The following is a 14,370-nucleotide window of genomic DNA, read 5'->3' on the forward strand; positions in this document are numbered from 1 at the left end:
GGATAGATAAGGATGTGGTTCCTGCAGTTTGGGAGAGGATAGATAAGGATGTGGTTTCTGCAGTTTGGGAGAGGATAGATAAGGATGTGGTTTCTGCAGTTTGGGAGAGGATAGATAAGGATGTGGTTTCTGCAGTTTATGAAAGGATAGATAAGGATGTGGTTTCTGCAGTTTATGAGAGGATAGATAAGGATGTGGTTTCTGCATTTTATGAGAGTATAGATAAGGATGTGGTTTCTGCATTTTATGAAAGGATAGATAAGGATGTGGTTTCTGCAGTTTATGAAAGGATAGATAAGGATGTGGTTTCTGCAGTTTATGAAAGGATAGATAAGGATGTGGTTTCTGCAGTTTATGAGAGTATAGATAAGGATGTGGTATCTGCAGTTTGGGAGAGGATAGATAAGGATGTGGTTTCTGCAGTTTATGAGAGTATAGATAAGGATCTGGTTTCTGCAGTTTGGGAGAGGATAGATAAGGATGTGGTTTCTGCATTTTATGAGAGGATAGATAAGGATGTGGTTTCTGCAGTTTATGAGAGGATAGATAAGGATGTGGTTTCTGCATTTTATGAGAGTATAGATAAGGATGTGGTTCCTGCAGTTTATGAAAGGATAGATAAGGATGTGGTTTCTGCAGTTTATGAAAGGATAGATAAGGATGTGGTTTCTGCAGTTTATGAGAGGATAGATAAGGATGTGGTTTCTGCATTTTATGAAAGGATAGATAAGGATGTGGTTTCTGCAGTTTATGAAAGGATAGATAAGGATGTGGTTTCTGCAGTTTATGAAAGGATAGATAAGGATGTGGTTTCTGCAGTTTATGAGAGGATAGATAAGGATGTGGTTTCTGCAGTTTATGAAAGGATAGATAAGGATGTGGTTTCTGCAGTTTAGGAGAGTATAGATAAGGATGTGGTTTCTGCAGTTTATGAAAGGATAGATAAGGATGTGGTTTCTGCAGTTTATGAAAGGATAGATAAGGATGTGGTTTCTGCAGTTTATGAAAGGATAGATAAGGATGTGGTTTCTGCAGTTTATGAGAGTATAGATAAGGATGTGGTTTCTGCAGTTTATGAAAGGATAGATAAGGATGTGGTTTCTGCATTTTATGAGAGTATATATAAGGATGTGGTTTCTGCATTTTATGAAAGGATAGATAAGGATGTGGTTTCTGCATTTTATGAGAGTATAGATAAGGATGTGGTTTCTGCATTTTATGAGAGTATAGATAAGGATGTGGTTTCTGCAGTTTATGAGAGGATAGATAAGGATGTGGTTTCTGCATTTTATGAAAGGATAGATAAGGATGTGGTTTCTGCATTTTATGAAAGGATAGATAAGGATGTGGTTTCTGCAGTTTAGAAGAGGATAGATAAGGATGTGGTTTCTGCATTTTATGAGAGGATAGATAAGGATGTGGTTTCTGCAGTTTATGAAAGGATAGATAAGGATGTGGTTTCTGCAGTTTGGAGAAGGATAGATAAGGATGTGGTTTCTGCAGTTTATGAAAGGATAGATAAGGATGTGGTTTCTGCAGTTTGGAGAAGGATAGATAAGGATGTGGTTTCTGCAGTTTATGAAAGGATAGATAAGGATGTGGTTTCTGCAGTTTATGAAAGGATAGATAAGGATGTGGTTTCTGCAGTTTAGGAGAGTATAGATAAGGATGTGGTTTCTGCATTTTATGAAAGGATAGATAAGGATGTGGTTTCTGCATTTTATGAAAGGATAGATAAGGATGTGGTTTCTGCAGTTTATGAAAGGATAGATAAGGATGTGGTTTCTGCAGTTTATGAAAGGATAGATAAGGATGTGGTTTCTGCAGTTTAGGAGAGTATAGATAAGGATGTGGTTTCTGCAGTTTATGAAAGGATAGATAAGGATGTGGTTTCTGCAGTTTATGAGAGGATAGATAAGGATGTGGTTTCTGCAGTTTATGAAAGGATAGATAAGGATCTGGTTTCTGCAGTTTATGAAAGGATAGATAAGGATGTGGTTTCTGCAGTTTATGAAAGGATAGATAAGGATGTGGTTCCTGTAGTTTGGGAGAGGATAGATAAGGATGTGGTTTCTGCATTTTATGAAAGGATAGATAAGGATGTGGTTTCTGCAGTTGATGAGAGGATAGATAAGGATGTGGTTTCTGCAGTTTATGAGAGTATAGATAAGGATGTGGTTTCTGCAGTTTAGGAGAGTATAGATAAGGATGTGGTTTCTGCAGTTTATGAGAGTATAGATAAGGATGTGGTTTCTGCAGTTTATGAGAGGATAGATCAGGATGTGGTTTCTGCAGTTTATGAGAGTATAAATAAGGATGTGGTTTCTGCAGTTTATGAGAGGATAGATAAGGATGTGGTTTCTGCAGTTTATGAAAGGATAGATAAGGATGTGGTTTCTGCAGTTTATGAGAGGATAGATAAGGATGCGGTTTTTGCAGTTTAGGAGAGTATAGATAAGGATGTGGTTTTTGCAGTTTGGGAGAGGATAGATAAGGATGTGGTTTCTGCAGTTTGGAGAAGGATAGATAAGGATGTGTTTTTTGCAGTTTAGGAGAGTATAGATAAGGATGTGGTTTCTGCAGTTTAGGAGAGTATAGATAAGGATGTGGTTTTTGCAGTTTGGGAGAGGATAGATAAGGATGTGGTTTCTGCAGTTTAGGAGAGTATAGATAAGGATGTGGTTTCTGCTGTTTGGAGAAGGATAGATAAGGATGTGGTTTCTGCAGTTTGGAGAAGGATAGATAAGGATGTGGTTTCTGCAGTTTATGAGAGTATAGATAAGGATGTGGTTTTTGCAGTTTGGGAGAGGATAGATAAGGATGTGGTTTTTGCAGTTTGGGAGAGTATAGATAAGGATGTGGTTTCTGCAGTTTGGAGAAGGATCGATAAGGATGTGGTTTCTGCAGTTTATGAGAGTATAGATAAGGATGTGGTTTCTGCAGTTTTTGAGAGTATAGATAAGGATGTGGTTTCTGCAGTTTGGAGAAGGATAGATAAGGATGTGGTTTCTGCAGTTTCGGAGAGTATAGATAAGGATGTGGTTTCTGCAGTTTATGAGAGTATAGATAAGGATGTGGTTTCTGCAGTTTGGGAGAGTATAAATAAGGATGTGGTTTCTGCAGTTCATGAGAGGATAGATAAGGATGTGGTTTCTGCAGTTTAGGAGAGTATAAATAAGGATGTGGTTTCTGCAGTTCATGAGAGGATAGATAAGGATGTGGTTTCTGCAGTTTATGAGAGTATAGATAAGGATGTGGTTTCTGCAGTTTATGAAAGGATAGATAAGGATGTGGTTTCTGCAGTTTATGAGAGTATAGATAAGGATGTGGTTTCTGCATTTTACGAGAGTATAGATAAGGATGTGGTTTCTGCAGTTTATGAGAGGATAGATAAGGATGTGGTTTCTGCAGTTTATGAGAGTATAGATAAGGATGTGATTTCTGCAGTTTATGAGAGTATAGATAAGGATGTGGTTTTTGCAGTTTGTGAGAGTATAGATAAGGATGTGGTTTCTGCAGTTTGGAGAAGGATAGATAAGGATGTGGCTTCTGCAGTTTATGAGAGTATAGATAAGGATGTGGTTTCTGCAGTTTGGAGAAGGATAGATAAGGATGTGGTTTCTGCAGTTTATGAGAGGATAGATAAGGATGTGGTTTTTGCAGTTTGGGAGAGTATAGATAAGGATGTGGTTTCTGCAGTTTGGAGAAGGATAGATAAGGATGTGGTTTCTGCAGTTTATGAGAGTATAGATAAGGATGTGGTTTCTGCAGTTTGGAGAAGGATAGATAAGGATGTGGTTTTTGCAGTTTGGGAGAGGATAGATAAGGATGTGGTTTCTGCAGTTTCGGAGAGTATAGATAAGGATGTGGTTTCTGCAGTTTCTGAGAGTATAGATAAGGATGTGGTTTCTGCAGTTTATGAGAGTATAGATAAGGATGTGGTTTTTGCAGTTTGGGAGACGATAGATCAGGATGTGGTTTCTGCAGTTTAGGAGAGTATAAAGAAGGATGTGATTTCTGCAGTTCATGAGAGGATAGATAAGGATGTGATTTCTGCAGTTTATGAGAGCATAGATAAGGATGTGGTTTCTGCAGTTTGGAGAAGGATAGATAAGGATGTGGTTCCTGCAGTTTATGAAAGGATAGATAAGGATGTGGTTTCTGCAGTTTATGAAAGGATAGATAAGGATGTGGTTTCTGCAGTTTATGAGAGGATAGATAAGGATGTGGTTTCTGCAGTTTGGAGAAGGATAGATAAGGATGTGGTTTCTGCAGTTTATGAGAGTATAGATAAGGATGTGGTTTCTGCAATTTAGGAGAGTATAGATAAGGATGTGGTTTCTGCAGTTTAGGAGAGTATAGATAAGGATGTGGTTTCTGCAGTTTATGAGAGTATAGATAAGGATGTGGTTTCTGCAGTTTAGGAGAGTATAGATAAGGATGTGGTTTCTGCAGTTTATGAGAGTATAGATAAGGATGTCGTTTCTGCAGTTTATGAGAGTATAGATAAGGATGTGGTTTCTGCAGTTTGGAGAAGGATAGATAAGGATGTGGTTTCTGCATTTTATGAGAGTATAGATCAGGATGTGGTTTCTGCAGTTTAGGAGAGTATAGATAAGGATGTGGTTTCTGCAGTTTGGTAGAGTATAGATAAGGATGTGGTTTTTGCAGCTTTGGGAGAGTATAGATAAGGATGTGGTTTCTGCAGTTTATGAGAGGATAGATAAGGATGTGCTTTCTGCAGTTTGGAGAAGGATAGATAAGGATGTGGTTTCTGCAGTTTAGGAGAGTATAGATAAGGATGTGGTTTCTGCAGTTTGGAGAAGGATAGATAAGGATGTGGTTTCTGCAGTTTAGGAGAGTATAGATAAGGATGTGGTTTTTGCAGTTTGGGAGAGGATAGATAAGGATGTGGTTTTTGCAGTTTAGGAGAGTATAGATAAGGATGTGGTTTTTGCAGTTTGGGAGAGGATAGATAAGGATGTGGTTTCTGCAGTTTGGAGAAGGATAGATAAGGATGTGGTTTCTGCACTTTAGGAGAGTATAGATAAGGATGTGGTTTCTGCACTTTAGGAGAGTATAGATAAGGATGTGGTTTCTGCAGTTTGGGAGAGGATAGATAAGGATGTGGTTTCTGCACTTTCGGAGAGGCTAGATAAGCATGTGCTTTCTGCAGTTTGGAGAAGGATAGATAAGGATGTGGTTTCTGCACTTTCGGAGAGGCTAGATAAGGATGTGGTTTCTGCAGTTTGGAGAAGGATAGATAAGGATGTGGTTTTTTGCAGCTTTGCAGTGTTCCAGTGCACATCAACGTAGTCTCGCGGAGCAGCTCCTGATCTTTCGATTTGCCACTTTCCAGCCTTGCCGACTGAACATTGAGTTAAATAAATTCAGAGCTTGAGTGGCCTTTTTTAATATTTTATTTTTTTACCATGTGTCTGCTTTTCATGTCGTCAGAGCTGCTCATTATTCCACTCTTAACACTCTCTCTGGGCTAATACTTTGTCTTTCACCACGAGCATTAACACACACTTTGCCTTTGTCCCAGGACAGCTTTGCTGTTTCATCACCCTCTGCCCTCTCCCCTTCCCTTTTGTTCTCTCTCCCAGCCCCCTCGCCTTCACTTGCTTAAAACCTAATTATTTTCTAACCTTTGCCAGTTCTTGTGATAGGTCACAGATCTGAAGCTTTAACTTTGCTTCTCACTCCACAGCTACTGCCAGATCTGCTGAGTATTTCCAGCACATTTTGTTTTTGTTTCAGATTTCCAGCATCTGCAGTATTTTGCTTTCATTTTGTTTGGGGCAAGTCTGCTCTTACGCCATGAAACAAGGCGAAATGATGATGCAGTGCCCCTTAGAAAAAATGTACGCCAAGTCCTGTAAGGACATTTCACAACAATACTTATTCTGTAAAAACTGTCTTTCTCCTTTCCAAACTGGTGTGGACGTCATTTGCTGGGCCTGGGTCTGAAGCCTCTGCTGTACCGGCAGTGGCCACTGCTCCTGGTGGTGCTGCTGAGCTGCTGGCCCTCTGATTGACCGGCAGCTCTTGGAGGCGGGATCTCCGTCCAATATAGTCTTCAACGGGATGGGCTTCCACATTCAATCGTTCCCCGAAGTGAGTATAGAACTGAATGCAGCCAGAGTCAGCACCTTCAGGGGAGGGAGAAGAAGGGGAAACAATGAGTGTCAATTTGGTCCAGCCAGAGTCAGCACCTCGACCGAGAGGAAAATGTTGGAGATGGTGTGATGCATTTGGATTTCAACAGAGGGAGAGTGTGTGGGATGGGGATTTGCAGCTTTGAGGAAACAAAAGAGAAAAGAATGTTCCACAGAAACTAGAATTGTTTGTTCTGAATTTCTCTCCTGGACTGACAGTGGTGACTTTCGTAAACACTTTTCATTGGATATTAGAAGGGGAGGATTGCAGATCGGAAACTGAAATCAAACATCACATCAAGATCTGGCAGAGTCACTCGATTCATCAGAACCTGAATATCATCAGCCTTTGAATGTGGAAGGGAAAAGGTTTGTCTGTATGTTCTGTCAGGACAACAACCTCCCCTTCATAGACACATGATCCTGACTGTGAGCTGATGCTGCATCCGGGAGAACGATGGGTGGACACAGCGTGTGTTGTCATTTTAATGATAATCCTAACCTCAGGAAATTAAACCACCCCCAGGAGTGAAATGAGGCCCTTCAATTAAACATGAAATTTAATTTGGAGCAAATCAGATCTGGGATTGTCTTTCTCACACATGGATGTTGAGATGGCCCATGTTATCGGGGCTGGTGGAACTGGACAGGGCCTGACCCAGCAGTGACAGGACAGGACAGGCCCACTGGGAGGTGAGAGAAAGCTGAATTAAACTCAAATGTATCATTTTCATTATTGAATTAATTTTACAATGAGACTCAGTGGATATTTCCTGTCGGGTTACCTTTCAGCTGAAGGGAGAATAAAAGTTTTCTCATCACCAATCACATCAATGTTCACTATATCGAACAGCCCTGGTAAACTTTCCTGCAAGTCCCTTTAACAGGACACTGATGAACTTTACATTCAGAAATGTAAATGTACAAGGGGTTTATCGTATAATTTAGGTGGGACGGGGGTCTGTGATTACTAATCCATTTGAAAAGGGGTCCTTCAGTCAAAGCAAACTTTGGTAACCATTGCTATTGATTCGATGTGACTCTATGCACCCACTGTAATTCTATGTAACTCTATGTTACTATGTCTCAGACTCCTGACGTAGCTGGAAAGGATTTCGCTATTATCACCACAATGGTGCAGCATCTGCATTTGCAAAGATCTCTCACCTTCTCTAATGGCTCTTTTGTCTCTCAATTGTGGGGATATTTGTCCCTATTATCTTGATCCAAACTGGGTTCAATGTAAGACAGTTCGGGGAGTCAGGCATCATTCACCCCTAGACCTACACTGACAGGTAAAACCCCAGACAGTTCCTTAGTAAGGATTCCTCTGGTTCCTCACCATGTATCGGTCAGGATACTGAAACCCAGCTTTCTTACAGTCCACTCCTGGAGGCCCCACTCCCTGAGCCTGCAACCTTCAGCAGGGTCAGTGGTGGAGTTCCACAGCGGGAGTGATCCCAGAGTAACTGTCAGGATCGCATCCTCGTGGATGTTCCAGGTCATGTATTTTTAGTTATTCTAGTGTCAAACACTCACACATCAATAAAACTGGGAATTCCTGGAAACACGCTGCAGGTCCTTCTTTATCTGGAGATCAAATGTCTGTTGTATAATTGTACCAGCAGTTAACAGGCTCCTGTGAATCCCTCCATCTGCTATTTTAATGCAGACTTTAACCAATTTATTTTAAACAGGTACATTTTAAATGCGTTAACACCTGCCTTAAAATGATAGACTCAAGACTGTCACACAAACACATTAAAGATTTGTAGAATAATTACTGCAGTAATTTTCAGACTGGAAATTTAAACCTGCTGTTTCACTTTCAGTGAGGAACAGATCACAGTTTTGCACCAATCTCTGATTTGACAGCATGTTTCCAGCATTCACCGTTGTTCTTCCTGACTCTAAACACAGTTGTAAAGGAGCCTTCTGTTCCCTGCCCAGGAGCTCTGAACCATGGAAGAGAGCAGCTGGGACACATTTCCTACAGGCCTCAGGATTAACCCACACGGGGACTTTGGTGTCAGTGAAGAGAGATGAGAAAGACCAAAGTGCTGTTTGTCCCTCTCAGTGTGATCCTGAAGGACTGTGTTCAGGCTGAAGTTCTGTTCCTGCCGTACGATCCTCCCCCCAGATTGTCCTTTCTGAGCTCCAGCCAGGTGATGCTAAACACTCAGGTGGGAAAGACAAAAATCTACAATGTGTTTAAAACAAAGCTGATTTAATTGACATTTATCCAGAATATTAAACTCCAGCCAAGTTATAGGGATTATTCACATCAGCAGAAACAAACACTAACTGTCATTACGGAAACATAGAAAAGTTATGTCACAGAAGGAGGCCATTCAGCCCATCATGTCCACACTGACCGTTAAGAGTTATCCAGCCTAATCCCACTTTCCAGCTCTTGGTCTGTAGCCTCATAGGTTACGGATCCTCAATTGCAAATCCAAGTACTTTTTAAATGTGATGAGGATTGCTGCCTCGATCACCCTTTCAGACAGTGAGTTCCAGACACCAACCCCCCAACCCTCTGGGTGAAAAGATTTCTCAACTGTCTTCCAATCCTTCTGCCATTTACTGTAAATCTATGTCCCCTGGTCATTGACCTCTCTGAGAATGGAAATAGCTCCTTCCTATCCACTCTATCTCAGATCCTCATAATTTTATACACCTCAGCCTCCTCTGTCCCAAAGAAAACAACCTGAGCCTAACCAATCTTCCCTCACAGCTAAAATTCTCCAATCCTGGCAAATCTCCTCTGTACCCTCTCTAATGCAGTCACATTCTTCCTGTAATGCAGTGACCAGAACTGCACACAGTACTCCAGCTGTGGCCTAACCAGTGTTTTATACAGTTCCAGTATAACCTCCCAGCTCTTATAACCTGTGCATCGGCCAATAAAAGCAAACATCACATCTGCCTTTTGAACCACCTTATCTACCTGTCCAGCCACCTTCAGGAATTTATGGACATGAACTCCAAGGTCCCTCTGTTCCTCTACACTTCTCAGTATCCTACCATTTATTGTGTATTCTCCTGCTTTGTTTGCTCTTCTCAAACACTTCTCCGGATTGAATTCCATTTGCCATTTTCTGCCCACCTGACTAGTCCATTTCTATCTTCCTGCAGTCTACAGCTTTTTTCTCACTGTTTTGTCTCATCTGTAAAATTCTTCATCATGCCCCCCTACATTTAAGCCTAAAACTTTGAAATATACCACTGTGGAACCCCACTGGAAACAGGCTTCTAGTCATGACTCAGTTCTGGACGTGATTAACAGCAATAACAGCAGAATCCAACCCCGACATTCATTTGTGAACTTGCTGGTGTATCAGCAGGGTGGATGACTGAGTGAATCGCTTCCCACACATGGAGCAGTTGAAAGGTCTCTCCCCAGTATGAACTCGCTGGTGTGTCAGAAGATTGAATAAAGTAGTGAATCCCTCCCATTCTGAGCAGATCAACGGCCACTCCCCACTGTGAACTCACTGTTGTGTCAGCAGACTGGTTGAAGTAGTGAATCCCTTCCCACGCTATGAGCAGGTGAACCACCTCTCCCCAGTGTGAACTCGCTGGTGTGTTAGAAGGTTATCTGACTGAGTGAATCCCTTCCCACACTCAGAACAGATGAACAACCTCGCCAAAGTGTGAACTCACTGGTGTTTCAGCAGGCTAGATGATGTAGTGAATCTCTTCCCACACTCACAGCAGGTGAACGGCCTCTCCCCAGTGTGAACTCGCTGGTGTTTCAGCAGGGTGGTTGAACAGCTGAATCCCTTCCCACACTCACAGCAGGTGAACGGCCTCTCCCCAGTGTGAACTCGCTGGTGTTTCAGCAGGGTGGATGAACAGCTGAATCCCTTCCCACACTTGGAGCAGGTGAACTGCCTCTCCCCAGTATGAACTCGCTGGTCTATCAGCAGCTGGGACAACCGATCAAATCCTTTCCCATGCTCTGAACAGGTGAATGGTCTCTTCCCAGTATGGACTCGCTGGTGTGTCAGAAGTTTGAATAGTGAATCCCTTCCCACATTCAGAGCAAGTCAACGGTCTCTCCCTGTGTGATGAGTTTCCAGCTCACACGGATAATTGAATCCCTTTCCATAGTCCCCACATGTCCACGGTTTCTCCAAGGTGTGGGTTTCCTTGTGTCTTTCCTGGTTGGATGATCAGTTGAAGACTTGTCTACACACAGAACATGTGTACAGTTTCTCCCTGCTGTGAATGGTGTGATGTGTTTTCAGGCTGTGTAACTGGTTAAAGTTTTTTTCACAGTCAGTGTACTGGAACACTCTCACTCGGGTGTGTGTGTCTCAGTGCTTTTCCAGTCACACTGATGTTTGAAATGTTTTCACACAGTCAAAACAGACAAACATTTCACCTTCCATAATCAAAAGTCGATGATATCCACATCCTGATGAATCGAGTGACTCTCTCAGATCATGACGTGATTTTTGGCTTGACATTCCCGTCTGCGAATCCTCCCATTCTTGTACCCTGTAAAAGGAGTTTACAAAAACCACCACTGTCAGTCAGGATAGAAATTCACAACATGCTCCCCTCCTGCTTCCTGGCCCAGAATGGTCGTGCATGCCCCCTGCTGCACATTCCCTTCCAATCTACCTCCCTCACATTGGAAATTACTGGGCCCAACTGGGCTCAAAAGTTCTCAGGATTAAATCCAGCAGCTTCTCCTCCATCTCCACTCCAGCTCAACCTGATGCAACAAAAAAAAAAGACCTACACAGGAGGTCAGGGACCAACTTCCACGTCCAACACCCACTCTGATACAAACTGGCTTTTAATTGGTGCGTCTGTGTTTCTCGACTCACTTCTGTGAACAATGCCTGCAATAAAACAAAAGCAAAATACTGCCGATGCTGGAAATCTGAAATAAAAGGAGAAAATGCTGGAAATACACAGCAGGTCGGGCAGCGTCTGTGGAGAGAGAAAAAGAGTTAATATTTCAGGCGCATTGAGCCACCGGAACCTGCAGCCTGGAACTTGGAGTGAGAGAAGGAGGAAGAATGAGGAGAGACAATATAGTCCAACACTCACAGCAACCTACAATCCACCTCCATTACCGGGATAGGGAGACAGAGTTTAGACTCAGCAACACGACTCCAGTAAAAGATCCCAGGAGGAAAAGGGGGAGCAGTGTGTGTACCTGCCCTGATATCCCCCTCCCCAGGCCTGTCAGTCAAACCCCCCACTCCTCCCAGTCCACAGCTCAGCCTATCAGCTTGCAGCTTCCTGCACCTTGAGCCAGCCCTGCCCAGGTGTGGCCCAGTCCAAGGTGAGTCTTTGTGGAACCAGGAAGTGGGGGAGGGGGGACCTCCTGCCCTGTGCTGTGTCCCAAATGGTTCCTCCCTCCCCTCCCCCAGGCCCCTTTATAACTGAGCTCAGTTTCCTTTAAAGTTTTGTCCTTTGATGTTACAGTTTATTAATCTTTAATTCCCCCAAAAGAGCTGGAAATCTGCCAGCCGTTAACCCCGTCACCAGGAGAAGCCCCGCCGCTTCTCATTGGGGGTGTTGAAGCCGACACCGGATCTTTCTGAAGCCTCCCCATTTACCGGCTCCATCAGCATTTGTCCATCGCCAGTCCTGGCACGAAGCCTGCGCACTGGACAGCTCAGAATGTTCGGGTGATTGACGGCTGCTCCAGTCCAATAGCAAGCCCGCTCTGCCCTCAGCTCCGCCCCCTCTCTTCCTATTGGTTCGGAGCTCCCGTCAATCAGCCGGGCGGGCATTATGAGCTGAGGCAGAGAGCGCGGTTCCAGCAGGTGAGAGGGAGGCGGGTTAATAAAGCCCGGGGCTCACAGGCTGCAGACACACTGAGTGCGGAGCCAGGAGACAATCTAAACAGGGAGATCACAAGTAACAAGATCAACCCCCAGCCGCGGCTTCCACCGCTTCCCTCCGGCCCCAATCTCAACAGAGAGCAGAGACTGTCCCAAAATCCAGGAGAGGCAGGGAGCGTCTCTAAATGGAGGAGAACTGGAGACTGGTCAGGGAGCGTCTCTAAATGGAGGAGAACTGGGGACTGGTCAGGGAGCGTCTCTAAATGGAGGAGAACTGGGGACTGGTCAGGGAGCGTCTCTAAATGGAGGAGAACTGGGGACTGGTCAGGGAGCGTCTGTAAATAGAGGAGAAATGGAGACTGGTCAGGGAGCGTCTCTAAATGGAGGAGAAATGCGACTGGTCAGGGAGCGTCTCTAAATGGAGGAGCAATGGAGACTGGTCAGGGAGCGTCTCTAAATGGAGGAGCAATGGAGACTGGTCAGGGAGCGTCTCTAAATGGAGGAGAAATGCGACTGGTCAGGGAGCGTCTCTAAATGGAGGAGCAATGGAGACTGGTCAGGGAGCGTCTCTAAATGGAGGAGAAATGCGACTGGTCAGGGAGCGTCCCTAAATGGGGGAGAAATGGAGACTGGTCAGGGAGCGTCTCTAAATGGAGGAGAAATGCGACTGGTCAGGGAGCGTCTCTAAATGGAGGAGCAATGGAGAGTGGTCAGGAAGCGTCTCTAAATGGAGGAGAAATGCGACTGGTCAGGGAGCGTCCCTAAATGGGGGAGAAATGGAGACTGGTCAGGGAGCGTCTCTAAATGGAGCAGAACTGGGAACTGGTCAGGGAACATCTCTAAATGGAGGAGAAATGGGACTGGTTAGGGAGCATCTCTAAATGGTGTAGAAATGGGGACTGGGTGAGCAGGGAGGCTTCAGAAACACCCGGTGTAGGCCTCAACATCCCCAATGAGAAGCTCCCGGTCCCGCGTTTGCACCGAGCGGGTGGCAGCTGCGGGGCTTCTCCCGGTGACAGTCCCGGGGTTAACGGCTGGCAGATTTCCAGCTCTTTTGGAGGAATTAAAGATTAATAAACTGTAACATCAAAGGACAAAACTTTAAAGGAAATTTAGCTCAGTTATAAAGGGGTCTGGGGGAGGGGAGGGAGGGAGGAACCATTTGGGACACAGCACAGGGCAGGAGGTCCCCCCTCCCCCACTCCCCAGCAGTTAAGAGTTGGTTTGTATCGGGGTGGGTGTTGGATGTGGAAGCTGAGCTGTGTAGGTCTTTATTGTTTCATCAGTTAAAGAGAGGGGCACCAGTAATATGCAGTAAAAAAAAAACGATAAATCAAACGGAAATGTCATTCCTAGGGATGATGTTACACTCCAGTCCCTCTGGAGCCCATTGGTCAAGGAAGGCCTCAAGCATACCAACAGAACCAGTAGACACTATGTGCTCCTTCTCCAGGGACACCCGTGCACTGACTGAGCAACAGAAGAGAGACAGACAGACAGTCTGGCTGCACGACCCCCTTGACTGCTCACTGCCTGGACCTGTTGATGGCCTCTTTGGCCAGGCCCAGGAGAAGTCCCATGAGGCGGTCCCTTGACTTCAATTCAATACAGTTTCAGTTCATTATCCTTAAGGAAATTTATTTTGGGTACGTTCATTAAAATGACATATGAAGAATAAGAATAAAAAAGAAAATTACCCTATCACAAAAGGTCTAACTTAATTAAAATAGATGTTAAAAACTAATTCCAGTACTTTACAATAATCAGTCACAATCATGAATGTGTATTTTCATCCATTCATCAGGCTCTCTGTTAAACATTCTTATAGAAAAAGGCACAAATGAGTTTGAGAACTTGCCACCATCTTTGTCGGGACAGTGTACTGCAGAGCGCATGAATGGCCATCCTGGGCCAGGAAGCAGGAGGAGAGAATGTTGTGAATTTCTATCCTGGACTGTCAGTGATGGCTTTTGTAAACTCCTTTTACAGAGTATTACAAGGGGAGGATTTTCAAACAACAAACTCAAACCAAACATCACATCAAGATCTGACAGAGTCACTCGATTCATCAGGACCTGAAGATCATCGGCTTTGAATGTGGAAGGAAAAAGGTTTGTCTGTTCTGTCATGGGAAAAGATTTCTTACTCAATACCTCCATTTTTGAAGCCCAAGATCCCATATGTGACTGAAAAAGCACTGAGATACACAAAGCCCTGGTTAGACCACACCTGGACCACTGTGTTCATTTCTGGGCATCACACCTTAGCAAGGATATATTGCCCTTGGAGGGAATGTGGTGTCGATTTACCTGTTTGATACCTGGACTGCAATGGTTAAATTACGGGGAGAGATTACACAAATGAATCTTGCACAGAGGGAGGCTGTTTGGCTCATTGAG

At 43.9% G+C, this 14,370-nt stretch overlaps 1 protein-coding gene and 1 pseudogene across 1 annotated transcript; one reads left to right on the forward strand and one right to left on the reverse strand.

Moving 5' to 3' along the window:
- LOC137349169 (zinc finger protein 585A-like) overlaps positions 1–14,370 on the forward strand; it is a 196,545-nt pseudogene that overhangs the window by 108,657 nt on the left and 73,518 nt on the right.
- Positions 8,411–10,195, reverse strand: LOC137348428 (zinc finger protein 664-like; the record flags this gene model as incomplete). Its single annotated transcript, XM_068013738.1, has 1 exon — positions 8,411–10,195. A coding segment is annotated over one exon (372 nt), but the record flags the coding sequence as incomplete, so codon positions are not given.

This window comes from Heterodontus francisci, chromosome 34, assembly GCF_036365525.1.
Source record: "Heterodontus francisci isolate sHetFra1 chromosome 34, sHetFra1.hap1, whole genome shotgun sequence".
NCBI lineage: Eukaryota > Metazoa > Chordata > Chondrichthyes > Heterodontiformes > Heterodontidae > Heterodontus > Heterodontus francisci.